General features: G+C 40.8%; 1 protein-coding gene across 2 annotated transcripts in view; it reads left to right on the forward strand.

Annotated features, from left to right (window-relative positions):
* The first annotated feature begins 297 nt into the window (after positions 1-297).
* Positions 298-22,263, forward strand: part of stxbp6 (syntaxin binding protein 6 (amisyn)) — a 169,994-nt gene continuing 148,028 nt past the window's right edge. The window contains exons 1-2 of one of the 2 annotated variants that reach the window (XM_037746202.1): positions 298-603; positions 16,529-16,751. In XM_037746202.1, coding sequence (XP_037602130.1) covers positions 16,598-16,751 — 154 coding nt within the window. In that variant the 5' untranslated portion in view covers positions 298-603; positions 16,529-16,597. The remainder of the gene's footprint in view (positions 604-16,528; positions 16,752-22,263) is intronic. The other variant, XM_037746203.1, reaches the window with a different exon arrangement.

Genomic DNA, 22,263 nt, shown 5'->3' on the forward strand with positions numbered 1-22,263 from the left:
GAGATTTTCTTCATGAAAATTGTGCCAAATGCAGAGAATTGTGTGTAGTGTTTTGAAAAAAAGTGTGTTTTAGAACTGCAATTTGAGTGTAAAGCAGGAATTGTGCTTGTAGTTTAGCAGAATTGGTTCAGGGGGTTGGTGCATGAGTTACATGTTGTGATCATTGTGTGTCAAGTACCAGTATTTGTGTGTAAACAATTGAGAAAAACTGTAAGCTCTTCGTAGTGAAAGTGCAGGCTGCGTAGTGACGTCACACTGTACGTGATTGGCGGGGAGGGAGTTTGTGTGTCTGGGAACCTGCTACTGGTTTCTCATCCACACTCACACAAACACAAACACACACACACACACGCGCACACTGAGCCGCAGTCAGTCAGTCAGACGGTCTCCACGCAGGAACAGCAGCAGGGAAAACAAACTCTCCTCCTGTCGCTCACAAACCCAGCAAACTGCAGAAAGTAGAAGTGAAGTCGACGCGATGGTGAAGACTAAAAGCCACCGTTTAGTCTGAGAAAAGACGGGCTGTAGCGAGGAAGAGGCTGCTGGAAGAAGAGGGTGAAATTATAACCGATCACACGTGGAAGTCACCACTGAAACACATCGGTAAGTAACGCACAACTCCACAAACTGGAAAAAGTTTAATTGATGTGTTATTGTACTATGAAACTTACAGTATCTATTTTTTGTTTTATAAACATTTCTACTGGGCTTTCGGTCGCAAACTTTGGTGATGAATGTTCTTGCTTTGCTTTGACAAAATTAATATAATTCAAGTTAATTATCTACATTTTTGTGTGTTTTGTGATGGTGTTGACGCGCCTCCCTGTTTAGGAGCTGTCAGTTTGACTACACATTAACTTGGAAGTGCAAATATTCCAGTGAAATTCGTGTGAACCTCAGACAAGTGGATTTTGGGTGTAGTCCACCTTGAATAAGATGATGATTGCAGGATGTGCTTCTGTGTCATCAGTGTGTTTGCTCATGAATGCAATATGAAACACTTCCATCATAAGATCACAATTATATGATCATGAAATCCTCACTTATGTCTCAAAACATTAAGGTTCTAAAGAAATCTGATGATGGTGCAAATGAACCAACTCAACTATTAAAAGCATTAATCAACCTTGATGCTGGAGAGAAAATCTATATCTGTTTAACATTAAATGTTAAATATATCATTTGGATCATCACTAACTACGTCTTACATGCACAATGATATTCCACTATTATTCCGAATATATATGCCCAACAGAAAAGAAGGACAAACACACCTATTTATGATTATTATGATATTCTTGGATACCAACAGGACCCACCTTGAATAAGATGATGATGATTGCAGGATGTGCTTCTGTGTCATCAGTGTGTTTGCTCTTGAATGCAATATGAAACACTTCCATCATAAGATCACAATTATATGATCATGAAATCCTCACTTATTAAGGTTTCTAAAGAAATCTGATGATGGTGCAAATGAACCAACTCAACTATTAAAAGCATAATCAACCTTGATGCTGGAGAGAAAATCTATATCTGTTTAACATTAAATGTTAAATATATCATTTGGATCATCACTAACTACGTCTTACATGCACAATGATATTCCACTATTATTCCGAATATATATGCCCAACAGAAAAGAAGGACACCTATTTATGATTATTATGATATTCTTGGATACCAACAGGACCCACCTTGAATAAGATGATGATGATTGCAGGATGTGCTTCTGTGTCATCAGTGTGTTTGCTCATGAATGCAATATGAAACACTTCCATCATAAGATCACAATTATATGATCATGAAATCCTCACTTATTAAGGTTTCTAAAGAAATCTGATGATGGTGCAAATGAACCAACTCAACTATTAAAAGCATAATCAACCTTGATGCTGGAGAGAAAATCTATATCTGTTTAACATTAAATGTTAAATATATCATTTGGATCATCACTAACTACGTCTTACATGCACAATGATATTCCACTATTATTCCGAATATATATGCCCAACAGAAAAGAAGGACAAACACACCTATTTATAATTATTATGATATTCTTGGATACCAACAGGACCCACCTTGAATAAGATGATGATGATTGCAGGATGTGCTTCTGTGTCATCAGTGTGTTTGCTCTTGAATGCAATATGAAACACTTCCATCATAAGATCACAATTATATGATCATGAAATCCTCACTTATTAAGGTTTCTAAAGAAATCTGATGATGGTGCAAATGAACCAACTCAACTATTAAAAGCATAATCAACCTTGATGCTGGAGAGAAAATCTATATCTGTTTAACATTAAATGTTAAATATATCATTTGGATCATCACTAACTACGTCTTACATGCACAATGATATTCCACTATTATTCCGAATATATATGCCCAACAGAAAAGAAGGACAAACACACCTATTTATAATTATTATGATATTCTTGGATACCAACAGGACCCACCTTGAATAAGATGATGATGATTGCAGGATGTGCTTCTGTGTCATCAGTGTGTTTGCTCTTGAATGCAATATGAAACACTTCCATCATAAGATCACAATTATATGATCATGAAATCCTCACTTATTAAGGTTTCTAAAGAAATCTGATGATGGTGCAAATGAACCAACTCAACTATTAAAAGCATAATCAACCTTGATGCTGGAGAGAAAATCTATATCTGTTTAACATTAAATGTTAAATATATCATTTGGATCATCACTAACTACGTCTTACATGCACAATGATATTCCACTATTATTCCGAATATATATGCCCAACAGAAAAGAAGGACACCTATTTATGATTATTATGATATTCTTGGATACCAACAAGACCCACCTTGAATAAGATGATGATGATTGCAGGATGTGCTTCTGTGACATCAGTCATCCTGTTGTTTGGTTACGATTTCCCAGAACTCTTTATAGATATTTAAATCAATATCCTCCTCACAAACACTAACCATACACTTCCAAGCAACACACTTGTCTTTTTTATTTATTTATTTACTGTATTGTTATTGTTGTTATTATATATATCTTGTCCTAATTGTTTGTTATCACTATTATGTAGTCATATTATATCTTTATATTAATCTTGTCTATGGGTGGAGGCTTCAGATAAGCCCAGTGTTTTTTTTTTGTCTCTTCCTGCACTTTTTGTTATGTTGTATAGTCTTAAACAAACAAACAGTCTGTTTGCTCATGAAGCAATATGAGGCACTTCCATCATGAGATCACACTTATATGATCATGAAATCCTCACTTATGTCTCAAAACATTGTACATTTTTTAAGAATCTAAAGAAATCTGAAGATGGTGGTTTTGCACTGGTGCAAATTGACCATATGAACTCAACTATTAAAGGCATAATCAACCTTGATGCTGGAGAAAATCTATGTTTGTTTTAGGGATGTCACGAGACCAGAAATCTAATAGTCGATACCAATACCAGTGAATTTCCACGATTCTCGATACCAATTCGATACCACGGTAAAAAAACAAACAACAACAATAAATCCCCTTTACTGTAAATCAACACGCACTCTTTTATTAAAAACATTTGAACATCACAAAAAACAGAGGCATGTAGCCTTTAAGTAATAAATAAAAAGAATTGACCCATTTAGTTCATTTTGGCGTATCAGCGGCGTGTTATCAATTGATAGTTAGACGACGGACACTACATACCTATTTGGCAATATTTCTCGTTTAATCCCGACGCTATAAGGGAACCATGACGTTAATGAGGTAATCGCCGCAAAGGCGGATGGAGCCGTCATAGCCGGTGTGCACGGAGCAGCGGCGTCAGGTAGACCCCCGCAGCAAAAGCGCTACTGGAAAGGCCAGACACAGCGCCACCCAACGGTAAAGATCAGAGTCAGCGCTCTGCACATGTTGACCATCATCTTTTCTTGTAAAATGTCCGGTGTAATCGGTGACACCGGTGTTGTCACAAGTTTATTAACCGGTGGGAACATTTTCCTCACCGTCACATCCCTACCAACGAACATTACAGACATCGTACACAGGCATTCGGTACTGTAGAAAAAGAGTACCATCACTTTTTTAGAATTTTGACATCGACTTGGTACCGAAGTATCGGTTCTCATGACATCCCTAGTGTTGACGTGTTCTTGCTTTGCCTTGACAACAAATAGTATAATTCAAGTTAATTATCAGTACATTTTTGTGTGGTTTTTTTAATGATGTTGACGGAGGTGAACCGCGCCTCCCTGTTTAGGAGCTGTCAGTTGGCTACCGTCTCTACACATAAACTTGGAAGTGCAAATATTCCAGTGTAATTCGTGTGAACCTCAGACAAGTGGATTTGGGTGTAGTCCACCTTGAATAGATGATGATTGCAGGATGTGTTTCTGTGTCATCAGTGTGTTTGCTCATGAATGCAATATGAGACACTTCCATCATAAGGTCACAATTACAAGATCATGAAATCCTCACATGTCTCAAAACATTATTGTCAATTTTTAAGGATCTAAAGAAATCTGATGATGGTGGTTTTTGCACTGGTGCAAATGAACCAACTCAACTATTAAAGCCATAATCAACCTTGATGCTGGAGAAAATCTATATCTGTTGAACATAAAATGTTAAATACATCATTTGGATCATCACTGACTACACGTCTTACATGCACAATCATATTCCACTATTATTCTGAATATATATGCCCAAACGAAAAGAAGGACAAACACACCTATTTATAATTATTATGATATTCTTGGATACCAACAGGTTTTTGAATATGTGCAAATATCTCAACGTTGACCTTTTGAAGAAGGTGGTTGAACGAATGAAAGAGGGAGGCTGTGTTTGCATGGTCGAACAAGTCCACCACTGGTGGAAAACTTTGAAAAAAACATGTTTTTGACGCAAAATGACACAAGCGGCTCCTGTCGTTCCACTTGATGTGATAAACGGCATGTTGTGACGTTGACCCCTGTCAAACACAGCCGAGAATGACGTTGATGTGGGATTCACCGGCCCAGGGGGATGCCCTGAGCTCCTCAAATGGACCAGATGATGATGATGATGGTAAGAATAGGGAAAAAGACAACTAGCCAGCTGACTTGTTTAGCTAAATGGGTTGTTTGTAGGTCAGCATGACGTAAGTTATGGGGACATTTTACGTCATTCAGAGTATGCATGGCTGCATGTAAACAGGAATATTAGTGGAATATTCATGTTCATTAGCCATGTAAACAGCTTAATAGGAATATTGCCGGAATAAGGGCAAAACCCTGAATATGTCATATCTTGGCGGTTGCTTTTCTCTTAGTGTAAGACACTGAAAATGTGTTATTGGTGCTGTGTTTTGAATTATGTTTGCTGTACTAGTGTGTGCTAAAGTAGAACTAGCCTAAGGCATATGCAGACTAAGCAGCTGCTTAGGGTCCCCAAAACTAGCAAATGACATATTGATGTTCTTAGGCGAAACCCTTGCATTTCCAAAATGTCATATTTTTGGAAGCCTCCTTGTTTTGGCTGGTTGGGATGGTGCTTATTATTCAAAGGGTCCTTCAAAATATATCAAAGAATATCACCAAAAGTGGAGAAACAAAGCTTGAATCTTCACAGTGACCAAATGGGAAGTCCTGTACTTTGTTTAAAGTTTATTTAACAAGTCTTTTTTTTAGAAAAAGAAACCAATTTGACATTTTCTTTCACAAATCTTATTATACTTAATTATTAGTTATTTTTTAGGCTCCAAAAATGCTTGGGCTTGCTCTTTGCTAAAGCCAAAGATAGAAAAAAGAGAGTTTTATTTAAATGCCTGTATTTCTGAAGGCCAATTACCACATGTCTCCACCACTTTATCTACGTGACAGGTTGGGACCTGGAGGGACGTTTGGTTCAGATTAGCTGTGAGGCTCCTAATCCTACCCTTGTGCCTCCCAATGGCGTTAACTAACCCACTTACATTAAAATATTGCTTCTTCCTAAGCAAGAGTTCAGGGCTTAATTTGCTCCGGCATGCCATAAAAGATAAGATTACACCTCTCCCCATACATCAGTGTCCTATTACAGTCAGCATAATGTAAACTGCCTAGCTGGCTTTCCTCCCTGTGTGTCCACCACCTCTCAACTTGTTCTGTTGCCAAAGAGGACCCATATCTTTGAAGGCAGACATAAAGACATAAAGATCCGTGTTCCTATAGTGGATCATATATTGAAAAGTGGAACAAAAACCAGCCTGTCAGTGTTTCTGACAAAATGACACAAAGAGTCTGAACCACTGAAACTGTGGTTTCCCTCCCTGCGTGCTTTCATAATATGCTGATCATAAGCATCACCTCTGTTTTGCAAAACATTCAATGGAGAAGTAGTACGTTCAGACACAAGGCTGGTTGTGTGTTTTTTTGTCTGTTTACCTCAGAAGTTTTGCTGATTTTGCTCAAAGTACATCATCCAAATCTATTATTCTGGCTATGGACACTGACACAGTGCTGTTCGCTTTTAGCTTATGTAAACTAATTCTGCATTCACTTGTGTATTGTGAATGCCTCGAGCCATTGCCTCAGTATATAAATGAGTCATTGTGGTAATGATCCCTGCAGTTGCGTTTTGAGACATCTAGTGGTTAAGTGCTCTATGTTTGCTTTTCTGCTATTTACCTACCACTGTCCTGTCCCGTCCCTCCCAAATGGGTTATTGTCATAATATAAGGTGCTGGGTTAGAAAGAATGAGATAATTTTGGGGGTCTTGCTTGTCATTCATCGATTCATTGTTGGCCCCAATGCCTCCCTGGCACTATATAACCTTTACTAGCAGCTGAGGAAAATGGATGGGTCTTCCCATATCTTTCCTTTTTGAGGGAAAAGAGTAATTCAACCTGCTGCTTTGATGGAGAGCTATTCATTTTTGTGATCAATGGTTTCCATTACTTTATAACATGAAATAGTAGGGCTGGGACGATACATCTATCTCCTGATACGATCACGATACTTGGGTGCCAATTCGATATGTATTGCAATATTTAAGTATTGCGATTCAACCTTATGATTTATTGCGATTTGTTCACTTTTAACATCAGACCATGAGAAAAAGTTGAAGCATATACTTCTAGGGAATTTTAATTTGAAAAATATCTAAATGAATGCATTCAAATATTTGATTTTCAGCATGCATGTAGTCAGAGATGTCCTGAAGTCAAGTTTATCAGTCAGTGCCTAGCATCGTTTATACATTTTTTTCCAGCAACCCAAAAATCAAAGAATAGACATTTCCCTCACAAATTAGTGGTATTTTCTTTTCAATTTATAAGGGACATGTAATGTTTTATTCTTCTGGTGAATATAATCCAATCAATCTTACTTCCATATATGTATTTTGTACATACAGTGCCCTTTGTTAACACTTTATTTTGAAAACCGGACGTCGTCACACGTGTATACTTTTTCTAACTTTGCCAAGTCTGTCGCTAGCGCTGAGCTCCCCCCGTCAGAAATTACTAGGGGTGTAACACAACCAATATATCGATTCAATGATCAGCGATTCAGAGTGAAAACATTGGTTACATATCGTCATCTTTAAAGATACACCTTTTTTTTAAATTCCCATGTCACGTCTGTGTCACCATTTCCATTCAAGTGCAAATGTTACCGATTGTGTTAAATGGGCATATGATACAGTCTCATATCGATCGCAAGCCCCTGAATTGAATCGAATTGTGGCAGACTTTGTAATATCAGTAAATATTATATTGTTGCCCAAAGAATCGTCATAATATAGTATCGTGAATAAACTTGTGATTTACACCCCTACAAATTTCTAAGGCAGGATGGAAAAAGAATACTGTTGTTAATAAGTTATGAGAAGGATCTTAAGCCAAAAATGTTATTTGATGATCCACTCCTCCCTCATACTCCTCCTCGAAAGTACTCCCCTCTTTGAGAGCATTTCAAACAGACAGCTGTAATGCTCCCTCGAGAATAAAGTGGCCTACAAATTACAGTAGTAGCATCTCTCAGAATAGCCACTTAGGGGTACAAACTAACATGGCTTTCCTTGTTTCTTATCTGAAAATCAGTTTCAAAACCTAGAATCTCTTTAGAGACTTTAATTAGACAACCTTCTCTCCTTTAATTTCTTGTCTCGCCAACGTCGTCATGCACACAGCAAACTGCGTGATTCAGGCTTGGAGTTACACATGAAAAGACTCTTCAGGGATTTAGTTGTGAGGAATCCAGATGCCCTGCTGTCTCCAAAACGAAGGCAGAAAAAAATGACACTCAGAACCTGAGTGTCAACAAAGAAAATAGAGTGCTAGATGCTGGATTCAGAGAACATGGTTGAGTTGCAGCACTGCTTGTCATTTCTGTAGGGAGAAATAATTAATAAGGATGTTTAGTATTGTAGTTTCCACTCCTTCAGCCCTGTGTACGGTTTTCAAATTGTCTTTACATACTAAAACAGCATAGCAGATTTGACTAAATTAAAGCTGCAGTGGGTAGAAATGGAGCAAATATGATTTAAAAAGAAGTTATTTTTATAAAATGTTCACTATATCCTGACAGTAGTGCATGAGACAGGTAATCTGAAAAAAAAAATCAGGTGCCTCTGTGTCCTCCGGTGCTCCTAATGGCATCTGCAAGATTTCACATACCGGAGGAAAACATCCAGTCCGAGCCGAGCTGGGGTCTGCCGTCCAGCTGCCGTCTATGAGAGTCGACTGTCAATCACTCGCGAACTCCGATCAAACGGTCAAACTAGGCAGCGCTGATCACATATGAATCAATATTCTGTTACTGTAATGCCTATTTCTCACCTCAGATGTTTTCAGAAACCTCTTGTAGTGTACTGTTTTGCTGTGAAATGAGTTTGTGACCAAGCACCGCCCACCAGCCGGAGTACAGCCAATAAGAACGCTCTCTCTCTGTAATGACCCGTGATTGGCCAAAGTCTCCCATCACAGGCTAGATTTTTTTTAAAGCCCGAAAAACGGAGCCATGCGGAAGGGGCAGAAGTCCAGTTATCTCTCAGAGCACTTGAATTACAATATGCTGAAAGGTTATTATGGATTTTTTGCCCAATGATTCCAAAAACATTCTGCCTACTGAAGCTTTAAGCATATTTGAAGATTTGTGGAAGTCTGCGATGGCAGAGCAACTGTGTGAATGAGCTTTGCTGACAGCTAAATCAGGCCTGAAGTCTTACTCTTAATTTAGTAACAGCTGTCCTGGTGTGCACTCTGTACAAGGTAATGTCAGACACAAAAATAAATATTTTACTTGGTGTTTCACAATCCATCCTCAAAGTAGAGCTACCACAGAGAGAAAGTGATTTAAGATTCCCCCATGTGCGGTTTTGGAGTAGTACATTGTAGAACTACTCACTGACTTTCATGTCTTATGAAATACCAGAGAGAGGTTTCCCTCAGCATGAACTGGAATGTGTAGTACAACGTAATTCTTGGCGTTATTAGCTCTTGTCATCCGACATGATACTTGTAAGTGACCTGTGACTGAAACGTTTTTTTGCCGCGCATGTCTGTTATTTGTAGCTACACTAACATAGGATTAGATTTCAATACACCACAGGCTGGCGTTGACACCAGAAAAACAGCGGGGTACACAGTGTAATCTCTCAATTATTTTATGGGAGGTAACATTCACCATCTGTTCATGTGGCGCTGTTGGATGCCGCTCCTTCAAAGTGACACTGTCGCGTGACATCACTCTCTAAAGATGTGATCTATGAGGATGTGCGCACTATGGGAGGTTTTTCGGTAAAATCAAGGCCTTTTTACAGAGCAATGAATCAACTTGGAAGACGTGCATGAGAAGCTGCAGATGAGGCGAAGTGTTTTATTTCTTTCAGACATCTTTTGAGAGTGCAGCGTGGAATGAAAGAAACTACTTTTGTCTTTGAAAGTTTCCAAAGTCAGTCAAATGTGAGTGGGAGGAGTAAATACAGGGGATGAATTGCTTCTGGAGGAGGATTATCTTTTATCTGTTTGAGTTGGTCTTCTCTTGCCAGATGTCATTATGTTCCAAAAACCTCTTTTGTACATAATTCTCATTCAGCGAAGGTTTAGTCTACACTCCAACTGCAAGTGATATTTTACCCTAACCTTGCTTTCCCTCTTATTCTCCGCTGTTGGTAGATTTGTCGTTTACCAGTAAGATACATGACAAACTAACCTAAACAGTTACGACTACACAGCCTCCTGCCAGCGAGCTAACGCGCTCTGCTTTTGTGTAAACAGCAGCGGAGGATGAGAGACTGCAGACAGAACAGATTGAAACGTTGCTTTCCTACATGTTTAACCGTTTCATTGTGTTTATGCTTATTGAACAGGTGTAATAATGTATCTTGGCTTTACACTTGCAAGGTTTTATTGCACTTACAGCAACGGGCATAGCTGTCAGCTCGTCTCCATCGCGGCTTCTCTGATTAGCTGTTCACTGACTGCGCTGTGTGTTGCGATGCGTGTGGAGCTCCTACAAAGCCCATTGAAAGAGGCTGGATCACGGGCGGACATGGCTCTTGGGGTATGACACATGCGTTTGTAACTGAAGCTGCGGCCGTGCGTTGCGATTGGTTCAATTTCGGCAAGGGCAGACCAGATTTTACTGCGCATGTGTTGTACCCCGAAGATATGACGCATACTCAGCCTCCTTCCATAGGCCTTGCAGAGCAGCAGGAAGAGGCTGCAGCTTAGCCCCGGAGCCCGAATGTACGTAAGTACGATATCGCGATTCAGTTTTTCGTCTCGACGATGCCTATCGTCACGTTTTTTATGTCGCAATATTTCGTGGCACGATATTTCGTCACACCCCCCTAGTGCTGGGCCTTCATGGCTCAAGCAAACACTTTTTTACAAGCAACATATTTAAGGAGTTTTAATAATTGAAGAAAATGACAATTGTTACATGGATAGGCAGTGGTGTCTATAACGGGAATTGCTGGATCTTAAATGTTCATTTGCAATTTTCTGTAGTGGTCCCAGTAATATTTGTTCTTAAAGTGTACTGAAGTAGCATGTCACATATCATGGTAATCTATGTTTGAGACTGAGAATATGAAAGAAATCATATAAAAAGCTGATGAGTTATAATTCCCCATTCAGTGGTGGGTGTTGTCTGCCTTAGCTCACGAGTCCCACAACCATACTGTAGCTCACTACTATGTGATCGATCTCTAATGGCTCGCTGTTTAGATAATTCTCACGCCAGCTGCCAGCATTTCAATTTCATGAGCAGAAAAGCAAATATGCTCGGTAGTTCCTCCCTAGATGGATTTATTAGCCCGTGCCAACTGAAGGTTTGGCTTTGAGTTTTTTTTTATGTGTCTCCACAGGAAATTAAAGACACACCTTCGATTCAGTGTGCTGAGGCCTGTATCGTACACCTGTCCCTTTCCCCCTGTCTCTGCAGTTTCTGCTACAGTGGCAGGTTCCCATGGGCTTGTGAGCACATGCTGGAGAGCAGGACTGTGTTGATGCTTTAAGAAGTGGCTGTGCAGCCAGCTCAAAGACCCTACTCCAATGAGGTCCCGGGAGAGCCGTGAGCACTGACTGAACAGATTTCACATTAACACGCTGGGCAAAGAGAGGACCAAGCTGCTCCGTTGACTGCCTGGCAGTACACAGCCACCGTTAACGAAGTGTTCCTGAAAGGGGCTCTGCTCGGAAATGGGGTGATAAGTAGCCGTAAAATATATGTACGTCGTTTTCACTGCCACAGCAGCTCCTTGGCCTAAGTACATCTGCTCAGCCCTGCATTGTGAGCATTGCATAAGACTGCTCAAAGTCAAACCGTAAGCTACACATTGTTGCTGGCTACATTTCACTGCCTAGAGGTTCTTGTCTGCCTCCTCCTCCTCTTCCTCCTTCTGGTTTTCTTTCTCGCGTCCCCCATCCCCTTATCCCTCCTTCCCGTCATGCTTCAGAGGGCCACCTGAGGGGGGGATATGTGCTTCTCTTTGCCTGGTGACAGCTTGCAGGGAGATGTGGGCAGCCTTCCTTCTCAGCTGGAGGAACTAGGAGTAGAGGGGATGGATGTTACGGATTAGGGGCTTCCACGGAGAGCAACTCCGCTGGGCAGATTTGTTCTAGAGAGCAAAAAGACTTGAGAGTGGCTTTTCAACAATTAACCTTGATTTTTCAGTTTTTGTGTTCTTCATTGTACCATCCAGTGAACAAGTAGGGAAACAGATATTAAAAGATGGATACCAAGGGGCTTATTTAGGGCAGTTAGTGAGCATATGCAAATGAGTATGAATACAGATGTGTACAGTATTATGTAGGTTGGTTGATGCATGATATGATGATGAATCGCACAATTGTGCAATTGTTTTGCCCCTCAACAAGGAAATATAAAATCCTTATCAGAAAACAGTCAGTCTCTACTGTCTTCAAATTGTGTCGGAAGTGCTGAAATCTCTGATACTCATAAGAGTTTAAACTAACGTCTTTGGTGAAGATGTAAATGCTAGATCCATTCAGAGCTGACCTCAGATTATGATATTCAGAGGACATGATGATGAGTCTTTTGAGTGCTTTACTCATAGAAAGAGAATATAGGAGAAGGACGGACATTCCCATTCAAATCAACGTAGTAGGACGGTCACAGCGGCGGACATTTTCATGTGTACCGTTGCCATAGCGACCATTGTAGCAGGCTGACTTCTGCGTAAACTTAAGCCGACTTGCGGCAAGTCGCAGACTCCTTTTCCTGCTGAGGTGAAGTTTTGCAGTTACGACGAAACTAACAGTGGAGTAGCAACGTTACGAGGCACATAGAAAATGTAAATGAGTCAAATTGCAACAACTTAATGCTTCATTCACACACTCTTGTCACAGCGGAGGAAAGCACATTTCTATCGCCAGATGAGTGGCAACTTGTTCGGATCGTTTTCGGTAAGCAGTGTGGCGTTGAAGCATGGTGGAATTAGCAAGATAGCTGGCTAGAAGATAGCTGTAGCTGCACTGGTTACGGAAAACTCTTCTTGGCGAGCTGTGACCACACACTTTACGGTCCCATTGACGTGGGTTCTGTCGTCACCATAACAACTAACAACAGTCGCCATTTTCATTCGTACTCGTCCAATTACCACAGCAAACAGTTCAATGACCCTTTCTACTCCTATTTTATTTCTATGGCTGTACTGTTTGAGTGCTTTGAGGTTGGAATGGCACAGTACAGTCTTTATCAGAGCTCAGTACAACATGCACACACATCTCAAAGCACAGTTTTTACATGAAGAAGTAAGCGCTGGATTCATTCAGAGCACATACATACACAAAACAGGGCTGTGCATGTGTGAATATGATGTATTCAAAGGACGTGATGTCCAAGTCTTTTGTTTGTGCACTTTGAGGTCGGACTGGCACAGTACAGGTCGTGCAGTCTTTTTATGAGAGTTCAGTACGACATGCACACACACAGTTCAAAGCACAGTTTTTACATGATGCTTGGCTCACTTGAAAAGGCCCCTGATTGAAAGAGCTTCCCTGCTTTAGAAAGAGGGTTGTGTGCAAAAAAACAACGTTGCGCTTGTGATCACGGGTGTCATATTTTTTATCGGAAAGTTTAGGTCTTTTTTTTTTTTTGCCCAAAATGTTGGGATGTTAGACATCCTTTAAATTTCGGAGGCATATTTATTAGCCTCTCTAATTACTTTCCACAAGATCTTGGCCCAGGTTTTTTGTTTACTGTGAAGTCTTGCGTTGCTGAAAGAGCGGAGAGGAAGGGAGATGGATAGAAGGAGAGGATATTCAATTAGACCGTTGACTGCCTAAAACAGAAACAAGTGCACAAAACAAAGTTTGTAAATGTAGAACTAATGCAGTGAGCCTTTCATATGTCTATTGACAATTGACAATGACAATTACAAGAACATATGTACATCATAATGCAGTATGATACGGTGGTTTTGCAATACATTTTACCTTTTTGAAACCTGTAATGTAAATTTTTTGTGGGTGACTGTCCTTTTTGTGTACACATTACATGCTTTAAATTTGCCTTTAATGCAGTTCAGTATGAAATCACTACTAAATGCTGTCTCACATACCACCATATTAGCTGACACACTCACCAAAAATTGAACAATAATAGTGTAATGGAAGTACTACTTACTGCAGTGCTATTTATTAGATTGCATTATATTGTAGCCATGGTATTGTGTCCAAAGCTTTTCTGCTCCACTGCTGTTGAAGTGTTCCTTCTGGCCTGACGTAATCCTTCTGTAACAATGACCACCAGTCAACAATGGCAGCCTTTCAGCCACTAAGTTTTGGGGGGTGGAGAAGTTGGCTTGTGTACTTTTTACTATCCATGTAAACCTTGTAGCCCTGCAGGTTTTCTGCTTTTTATGAGTATCAGCGAGTGAAACTTTGACTCCACTTGCTTCTCCTCAGCTGCTGAGCACTCATTTTGAAGCTCGCTGCGCTGTGAGCAAACAACTTAGTGTTTGTGGTCTGTTATTTATTAGCGAGCAAGCTTGATGAAGGCATTTTTTTTGCAGTGTGGTTCACTTTGCCTCACTGCAGAGTAATTCATCGACTGGTTGAGACTGACGGATAGATGGGTTCATCAGGGGTGGCCTGTGTGCGGTATGTGGTTGTTGTGAGCGCTTGTGTGTCTCAAAGTGAACGTGTGCGGCTTAGAAAATGATTAAGCTCCATGGTCCTCATGAGAGCATTTGGACCTAATTAACCCACTTCTTTATGACTGCATCTGGTTGCATTTAAGCACACTTTTCCCTGACACCGTCAGACATTCTGCAGCGTCTCTCGTGGTATATTCCCAGTCACCACGAAATGCATTCCCTAGTAGACATTGGCTTGTAATAATAGAAACATGATTGCTGTTCTGTATCAGTGAGACTTACCAATACTCTTAACAGCTTCAGCTGAAGTCATTTCATCTCTGCGAGTGGCGGCGCTTCCAAGAAGAACATTGGCAAAGCATTTAAAGAGATGGAGCGTGGAGACTGTCTGCAACACAGGGAGACACAACTATTCTTTCTTTTTGGAACCCTTTAACTCCCTCTGTCATTACTTTAACGTGCTATATACACTGTGAGCAGTAGAGAGTGTATAAATTTAGATTGGTCGTGTGTTTGTGTACTTTTGGAGACCAAGGGTAGGGATTGGCCTGAGGCTGAGAATGACACACAGAAGACATACATTTTACAATTTGAACTGTTCTTTAACAGAATGATTTCTCCTGCCCACTTCAGCCTCTCTGTGTTTATCTTATTATAAGGGTTGCTTCAGAAGCAAGAAAAAAAATGATAGGCCTGTTCTGCTTTTCTGTACTTTAAACTTTATTGTCCCCCCAAGGGGAAATTCCTTTCCACATCACTGTACACATCAGACCAGGAGGCAACCTTTGGTTCTGAAAAGTGAAGCCAATGCGGACGTGCCTTAAACTTTTTTCTAATAGCCAGCAGGGACCGACTCTTCTGGTTGCAAAAAGAAGTCTGATTGTATAGAGATTCATGAGAAACTGACCGTACTTCCCACTTGATTTATTACCTCAGTAAACATTGTAAACATGAGTTTATGATCTCAATCGCTATAGTTTCAAATCTTCTTCAATACAGCATGATGTTCATTTAGTAAATGATGGTCCCATTTAGAGTCAAACAGACGATAAAGCAGGGGATGCTTTAGGGCTTCCAGGCACGACCAGCTCTGGAGGAGACCACGGGGAAGACCCAGGACTAGGTGGAGAGATTATATCTCCACACTGGCCTGGGTACGCCTCGGGATCCCCCAGTCAGAGCTGGTTAATGTGGCCCTGCTGAAGTTGTTGCCCCTGCGACCCGACCCCGGATAAGCGGTTGAAGATGGAGGGATGCTTTAGGGCGTGGCTACCTTGTGACTGACAGATTGCTACCACGGTGTTGTCCGGTCTGGGAGTTGTCCGTGTTTTCGTCTTGAAACTTTAATCGCAGTGTGTTTTCAGTTCATGAAAGTTAGTTGTAACATTTTGGTCGCCTAAAAATGTCTTATTCAGTGTTCGGATTTACTTAGCTCCACCCTCTCGTGTCACTTCTAGTTGCTTGTTAAAAAACAAGATGGTGATGGCCAAAAACCAAGATGGCAACAGCCAAAATGCCGAACTCGAGTCTTCAAATCTGTAGTCCACAATCACTATTCAGACATACAACCGGTGTCAAGGGGTCACACGTACCAATGGCTTTGGGCCTTAATTTAATCATGCAAGTGCAAAGCGGTAGGCCTCGGGCGCACCGACTGTGTGGGTGTCTCCAAGCGCACTTGCTGTTTTGGGTCGTGTATGTTCAGCAGAACAAAGTGCAGAAGGTCTTGCTGAAGTGGAATAAAGATCAGAGGGTGTGGTGGTTAATAGACATCCTCTCTGGCAGTCACATCAGTGGTCTGTGGCCAGTCACAGTGACGATGATAGAGCCAAATTAGGAGACTTTTGGAAAGTGAGAAAGGCAGACTTGTGTGTACTGTAAGTAGTTAGCCTGGTCCATCCATCTATTCTGCTTAATTGAATTTGCTGTTCTCTTCTCCCTTTCAGTAAAGGGGTGGATTTCATCCTCTCCACTTTGAACTGTTTGCCAGCTGTTCACTCCTGCCTACTTCAGAGATGAGTGCCAAGTCAGCCATCAACAAGGTGGTCTTCCTACCCCACGATGAGAAGATGCTCGCTGCTGTGCAGGTGAAGCGGAGGACCAAGAAGAAGATCCCATTCCTGGCCACTGGTGGTCAGGGAGACTACATGACCTTCATCTGCGTCTCAGGTCAGAGGACAAATGAAACTCTCTTCTCTTCAGATCTGTTTGTGTTTAAATTGCTTTTTTTATGTGTTTGTATAATATGTGTGTTGCTTGTGCTGTTGCCACCCAAAGTCACATTTCAGCACGTCTCCCCTAATTCTCCCACTAATGTTCACACTGATGAGCATGTTTATGTTTCCTCTGCCAATAGAATGACATGCTAAATCAATTTACTGCTGGGCTTTAGGTCAATCCTTTTTAGATTAGATTTACGCTGAAAGTGAATAATTGTTTCACCAGAAATTGAGGTTTTAATTATTTTGTTTTTTTTTCCCCCTATTTGAATGTTAGCTGAGATATTGCTTGTTAATTGAATTAGCCATGCATATTATTCACGAGAATAGCTAGAGCATATTAATTTCAGTGCCAGCAGAACTGCTTATGAAGATCAATGGTATTTCTTAATCCTACCATTTGAATGTGTATTAAACTCTGCTTTGGCAGCAGCAGACTCCATCACTAAAGGTTCAAAGTTTCTTAATAGTGACGAGGAGGAATTTAATCAGTACAAACTCTCTGTGCAGATTCAAATTCAAGGTTGCCTTCTGGTAGCTACTCAATACTGATCTTCTGTGTTTACACTCTCAGGCACAAACGCATAAAAAGCCATTTGTGTCTAGCGCAAGTGACAATTAGCCACCACAGGTTTCTGAAAGCGGACACAGTTTTTCCGAGGGGTTTATGATGAGTCATTTCTCCTTTTGATGTGGAAATGAGTGTTACTTGATATCCACTTGTTGTTATACCAGTCTCATCACGTCCCCAGCAAGCAACCTTCACCTTTGTGCCCAATTTGAGCTCTGCTGCTCCAATATCTATTAAAGTCACCGGATATCGTAACTGCTCAGGCTGCATGGCATAATTGAAAATGCATAACTTATGTGATCTTGTTAGCGTCCTTGAATTATTTAAATAATGATTATAACAGAATACATGACATTATATGGATAGATTGGAGATTGGTCTTGAGTGGAAAGCTGTTTGTTTTGAATCCTAAATGTAGCTTTTTTCATTGTTTAGTCCATTTATAATTTCCCAGAGCCCAAAGTGATGTCTTCAAGTTGCTTGTTTTGCCCAACGGACAGTCCAGAAATCCAATTCAATTTACAGTGTTATGAAACAGCGAAAAGCAGTAAATTATCCTATCGAAATCAGCAATTGCTTGGCCTTTTTGCTTGATAAATGATTCAATTGATTATCAATATTATTAGTAGTTGGGGTAGCCCAGAGGTTTATGGCACTGACCATGAATCGCAATGTGTCACTGGTTTGTGTCTGGCCAGGGAATTTTGTTCGATGTTATTCCCCATCTGTCTTCTCATTTCTTGGTATCAATCTACTCTCCACTTTTTAATAACGGCAAAAAAAATCCCACAAAAAAAATAATTAACTCATCTTATTTAACTCAACTAATTGATTAAACAACTATTATAGGTTATTCATCGCTACTTTAGATTACTCACCATCACATACTGTCGTTAACTTGGACATAGAAATATAACAAATTGGGCAAATGATGTATTTATGTAGGATTTCCCATTCTTTATGTGGTAATTACACACATGACCTCAGACTGTGTCAGTGTGACTGCTCATTCTTTAACACTGCAAAGCTGTGGGGATGCTGGCCAGTTTATTGTCTATATTGGTGTGTGTGTGTCAGTGTAACCTGGAGAGAGACAGAATGACTGAGCCAGGGTCAGTCTTAAATCCTCCGTGAAGCGTTGAAGAGTGGCCAATTTAAACTGCCTTAAAGTTGCCATCAGTGGAGAATTTATACCTCAGATCTCTGAACCTTCTGGTTGGGGCAAGATAAAGTCAGTGACTCCAACCTTGCTGTAAGGATGGAGCAGCCTAATGTTGGACTAAAGGGACTGTGGGCTGTTGCATTCTTTCATACTTTTTATATAACCCTGCTGAATAGGTGCGTTTTCTGTTTTGGTCTATGCTTGATGTAAGTGGGAGTCAAGGCTATTTTTTTTACATGCAAACTTCCATTCATTCACTGCCATCTTGCTTATTATGAGCAGAGACATCAAGCTATTTCATCCATCTGCTGAAAAGCCTTTTGTTGATTCAGTGTTGATCATTTTTAAAAGAGGAACATTTTGTATCCTTTTGAGTTACAATGTGCTGCAGGATGTTGCATAATTTTCTAAAACAAATCAGGAAATTGCAGCGTTTAAGGCCAGTACTAGCATCACTGCAAAGTCCTGCATTGGTTTGCTAGTCAGCCAACAGTCTCCTGACTAAGCTGCTGTTTTCTTATCACATGATGGAGCACAGTAGTGAAGGCAAGCACTGTTATAGTTCACTTAGTCATGTGGCATTTCTTAAAGCCAGCCAAGCATTGTTCCGAGTTGTGTGAGTTCCTGTGCATACTGTATAACCAAACCATGAGTGTGAAACCAGGCTGCGCCTCCCAGCACATTGGAGATACGAGGCTGGTGTGTGTGTGTGTGACTTTGAGTGTTCAGCATGTGTGTAAACTATGTGAAAGCACTGTGAATGTGTAAAATGGTGGGGGAAGGAGGTCGCTGACAGTCTCGTGGCTACAGTAGCAGATAGTTGAGGGATGAGGGGCCATACAGTGGCAGAGTTATGTAATGTGTGGTATGTCACGGCTAAAGGAAGCCTACAGCATGACGAGCTGTGCTGTAGAGACCGCTACGGGCACTTCGCTCTCAAGCAGGGTGCCAGGATGAAACACCAGGCCATCACTGCTGCTCTAACTCCAGCATCATGTGCTCCAATTCTGTCATTTTCAAGAACAGAAAGATAGATATTTTCAACTCATATGACTTATACAGGAAATGCAGAAAAATGAGCTGCATGTGTTTCTTATCTGTCTGGAATGAATCCCTGCTTTCACAGGCATGTTATGGATGGTATGCAATTGACCTTGTAACCACAGCAGTCAGCGTGGGTGAGGTCTGAGTCTTTGAATTGGCTGAACACATGTCTTTTTGTCTTAGGTAGAAAGCTGCATCCATCAGTCGAACAACAAGGCTTGGACAGCTACCACTTGAAGACTAGTGCTTCTTGTTTCAAAATTACATGTAGCTCCAGGAAAACAAGAACTGTTGTTGTTTGGCTTCAGGGTTAAATCCTGTAAATCAGACAGTTGTATGTCAGCAGAGTGGAACAATAATATTCTGAAATTGCCTGTAGCAATAAACTGGTTTCCATTAGAGGAGGCTTTTTGTGTCCAAAAGGCCTGAATCGGTAGTTGACAAAAGGCTAATACATGTTTTGGGTGCATGATTAAACTGGTTTTGGACAAACTGGGTGATTTTGTCCCCTTTGCTTTGAGTCTGGTGGGCTCCAGCCTGGGTCTGGATATTAGACTGAAATCTCTCTGGTGTGGTTTGGGGTGAGAACACAACCCAGATGATTCACAAGATCATGTGATAATCAGGGTTTCTGTCGGCCCACCGGGCCTAAGTTGACTCCCCCGCTGGGCCTCAGCATTGGGAATTATGTACGTTAAGATGTTTTTAAAACTAAAATGTGTTATGCAAGTAGCAAACTCCTTTAAGGAATAACTTGTGTGTAGGTTGTGTGCATTAGCAAGTGTGAAATTAGCAGTAAACGTAGCAGTGCAGTGTGTTTACAGTTTAGGCTGTCGGTGAATAAATGCTACAACTCCTCAAGATCCGAGCTAAGTTCCCGTGTCTTGTCACCTGCTGATTTAAAGTGATGAGGGTTAGCCCTGAAGTTAGCAACAACTTTGGCTCAGGCTCAGTCGTGGGCTGATGGTTAAGGTGGACCAGCTATTCTCATTTTAGTGACAAGCCGCTGCTCCGAGTTACACATTTAATACAAATTTAGGACTAACCTAAACTGATTTTCCTGATTCTTTTACTGATCATGGAAACAATTTTCAACATCACGTTGCATTATGAAGTCAGTATGTATAATTTCCTTCCTATTTTTCAAGCCGTTATTACCTCCGCCAAGGCCGAAGACTGTAGATTCTGCGTTTTTCACATTAAACTCGGTGAAATTGAGTTTGACCAAAGCACACTTGGTGATTGTTGGAAAGAGTAACGATGACGGTTTAGATGACTTTTATTTTGTTTCTGTCCAGTTTGAATGAAGTGTTTTACAATGCTCCACTACGTACAGCTGATCTCAACATAAAACAAAAATACATGTGGATGATGGCGCAAGCTGAACGGAGAGGGGGGGCAGAGGTATCCGCTCTCCGAGTGCCATTCTAGTTTCTAGCTGTCATTATCAAACTTTGTGTCATTGTGTCATTGTGAATTGTGAGATTTGTGAGCTTAGCACGACGACCAGAGGAGATAAAACCTTCAGAGTTACTGGAAGTGCATCATGTGTGTTTGTCATTAGCCAGTGTGAAACAAAAGCAGGTAAAATGCAACAAGTGGTCACAGTATAAAACATTTAAATAGTTTGTGTATCATTTATTGTATTTAACATTTGTCATATGAGTTCTAAATGTGGTTACAAAAACTAAACTCTAGCTGCTGTGTTGCTCCGGCTTCGCTTCACCTCTGTGACCAGTTCACGCTCCCAGCCTGTGCTGTGATGAGATTTCTATGATGTCTTTGATCTTATACACACACACACACACACACACACGTTCACACAGAGTGGCTCAGCTACACACAGAAAACGTATGTTAGCGCTTTTCACAACAACATCAGGGGTCTTGATGACATAGGAGAGTGCTGGAGCGAAGCCAGAAAGCTCAACACGGACCAAGTTGGTTAGCGAGCGTTCTCTTTGATCACTGGGCTTCACGCGGTGCCTTTATGGCTGGACCTCAGGGCTGAAACACTGAAACACTGGACCGCCCACAGAATGTTTGGCAGGAGAGATGTGAGGCCAGTTGAGCTAGATAAGACACTGAAAGTTCACTGAAGTAGCCTATTAGTCTACATGTTTTCATTTCATTTTTTTTTCTGATCCGAGAGGAAAACATATTTTTTTCCTTTTCTATCTCATTTCTCCTTCTAGCAATCTTCAGGATTTTCACACCTCTGGTTGAACTTGTTGTTTACATTTGTGTTTGTATCTAACTGCTACAGGTTGCTGGCTTTGGGGGTTTTTAGTGAGGGGAATGTGGAGTGTTAAGTTGTGTTAAATTGCCTTCACTGTGTTGTTTTCACATAAGTTTACAGTCAAAATATTAGCGCCTAACCCTGGGAGACATCAGTTGGCTCCTAAATCATTCTAGGGAATGCCTGCCTTTTGATTTCCACTGCCTAACTTTGCTCGATCGATGTAAGCTAATGTCCAACACATAACAGGAAACACTCGATCATAACTGGGATACTTGTGCGCATGTAAACAAACTCTGATTCTTCATGTTAACATATGAATTTTCTGTGGGAAGCATGTCGGCGTCGGTGGTTTATGGGTGTATTCATGCACAGTGCGTTTATGCAGGCATGTTATTTTGTGGGTTGGTTTACATTTTACTGCGTAGGCTGTATCTTATGTATGTC

This window comes from Sebastes umbrosus, chromosome 16 (genome assembly GCF_015220745.1).
Source record: "Sebastes umbrosus isolate fSebUmb1 chromosome 16, fSebUmb1.pri, whole genome shotgun sequence".
NCBI classification, from domain to species: domain Eukaryota; kingdom Metazoa; phylum Chordata; class Actinopteri; order Perciformes; family Sebastidae; genus Sebastes; species Sebastes umbrosus.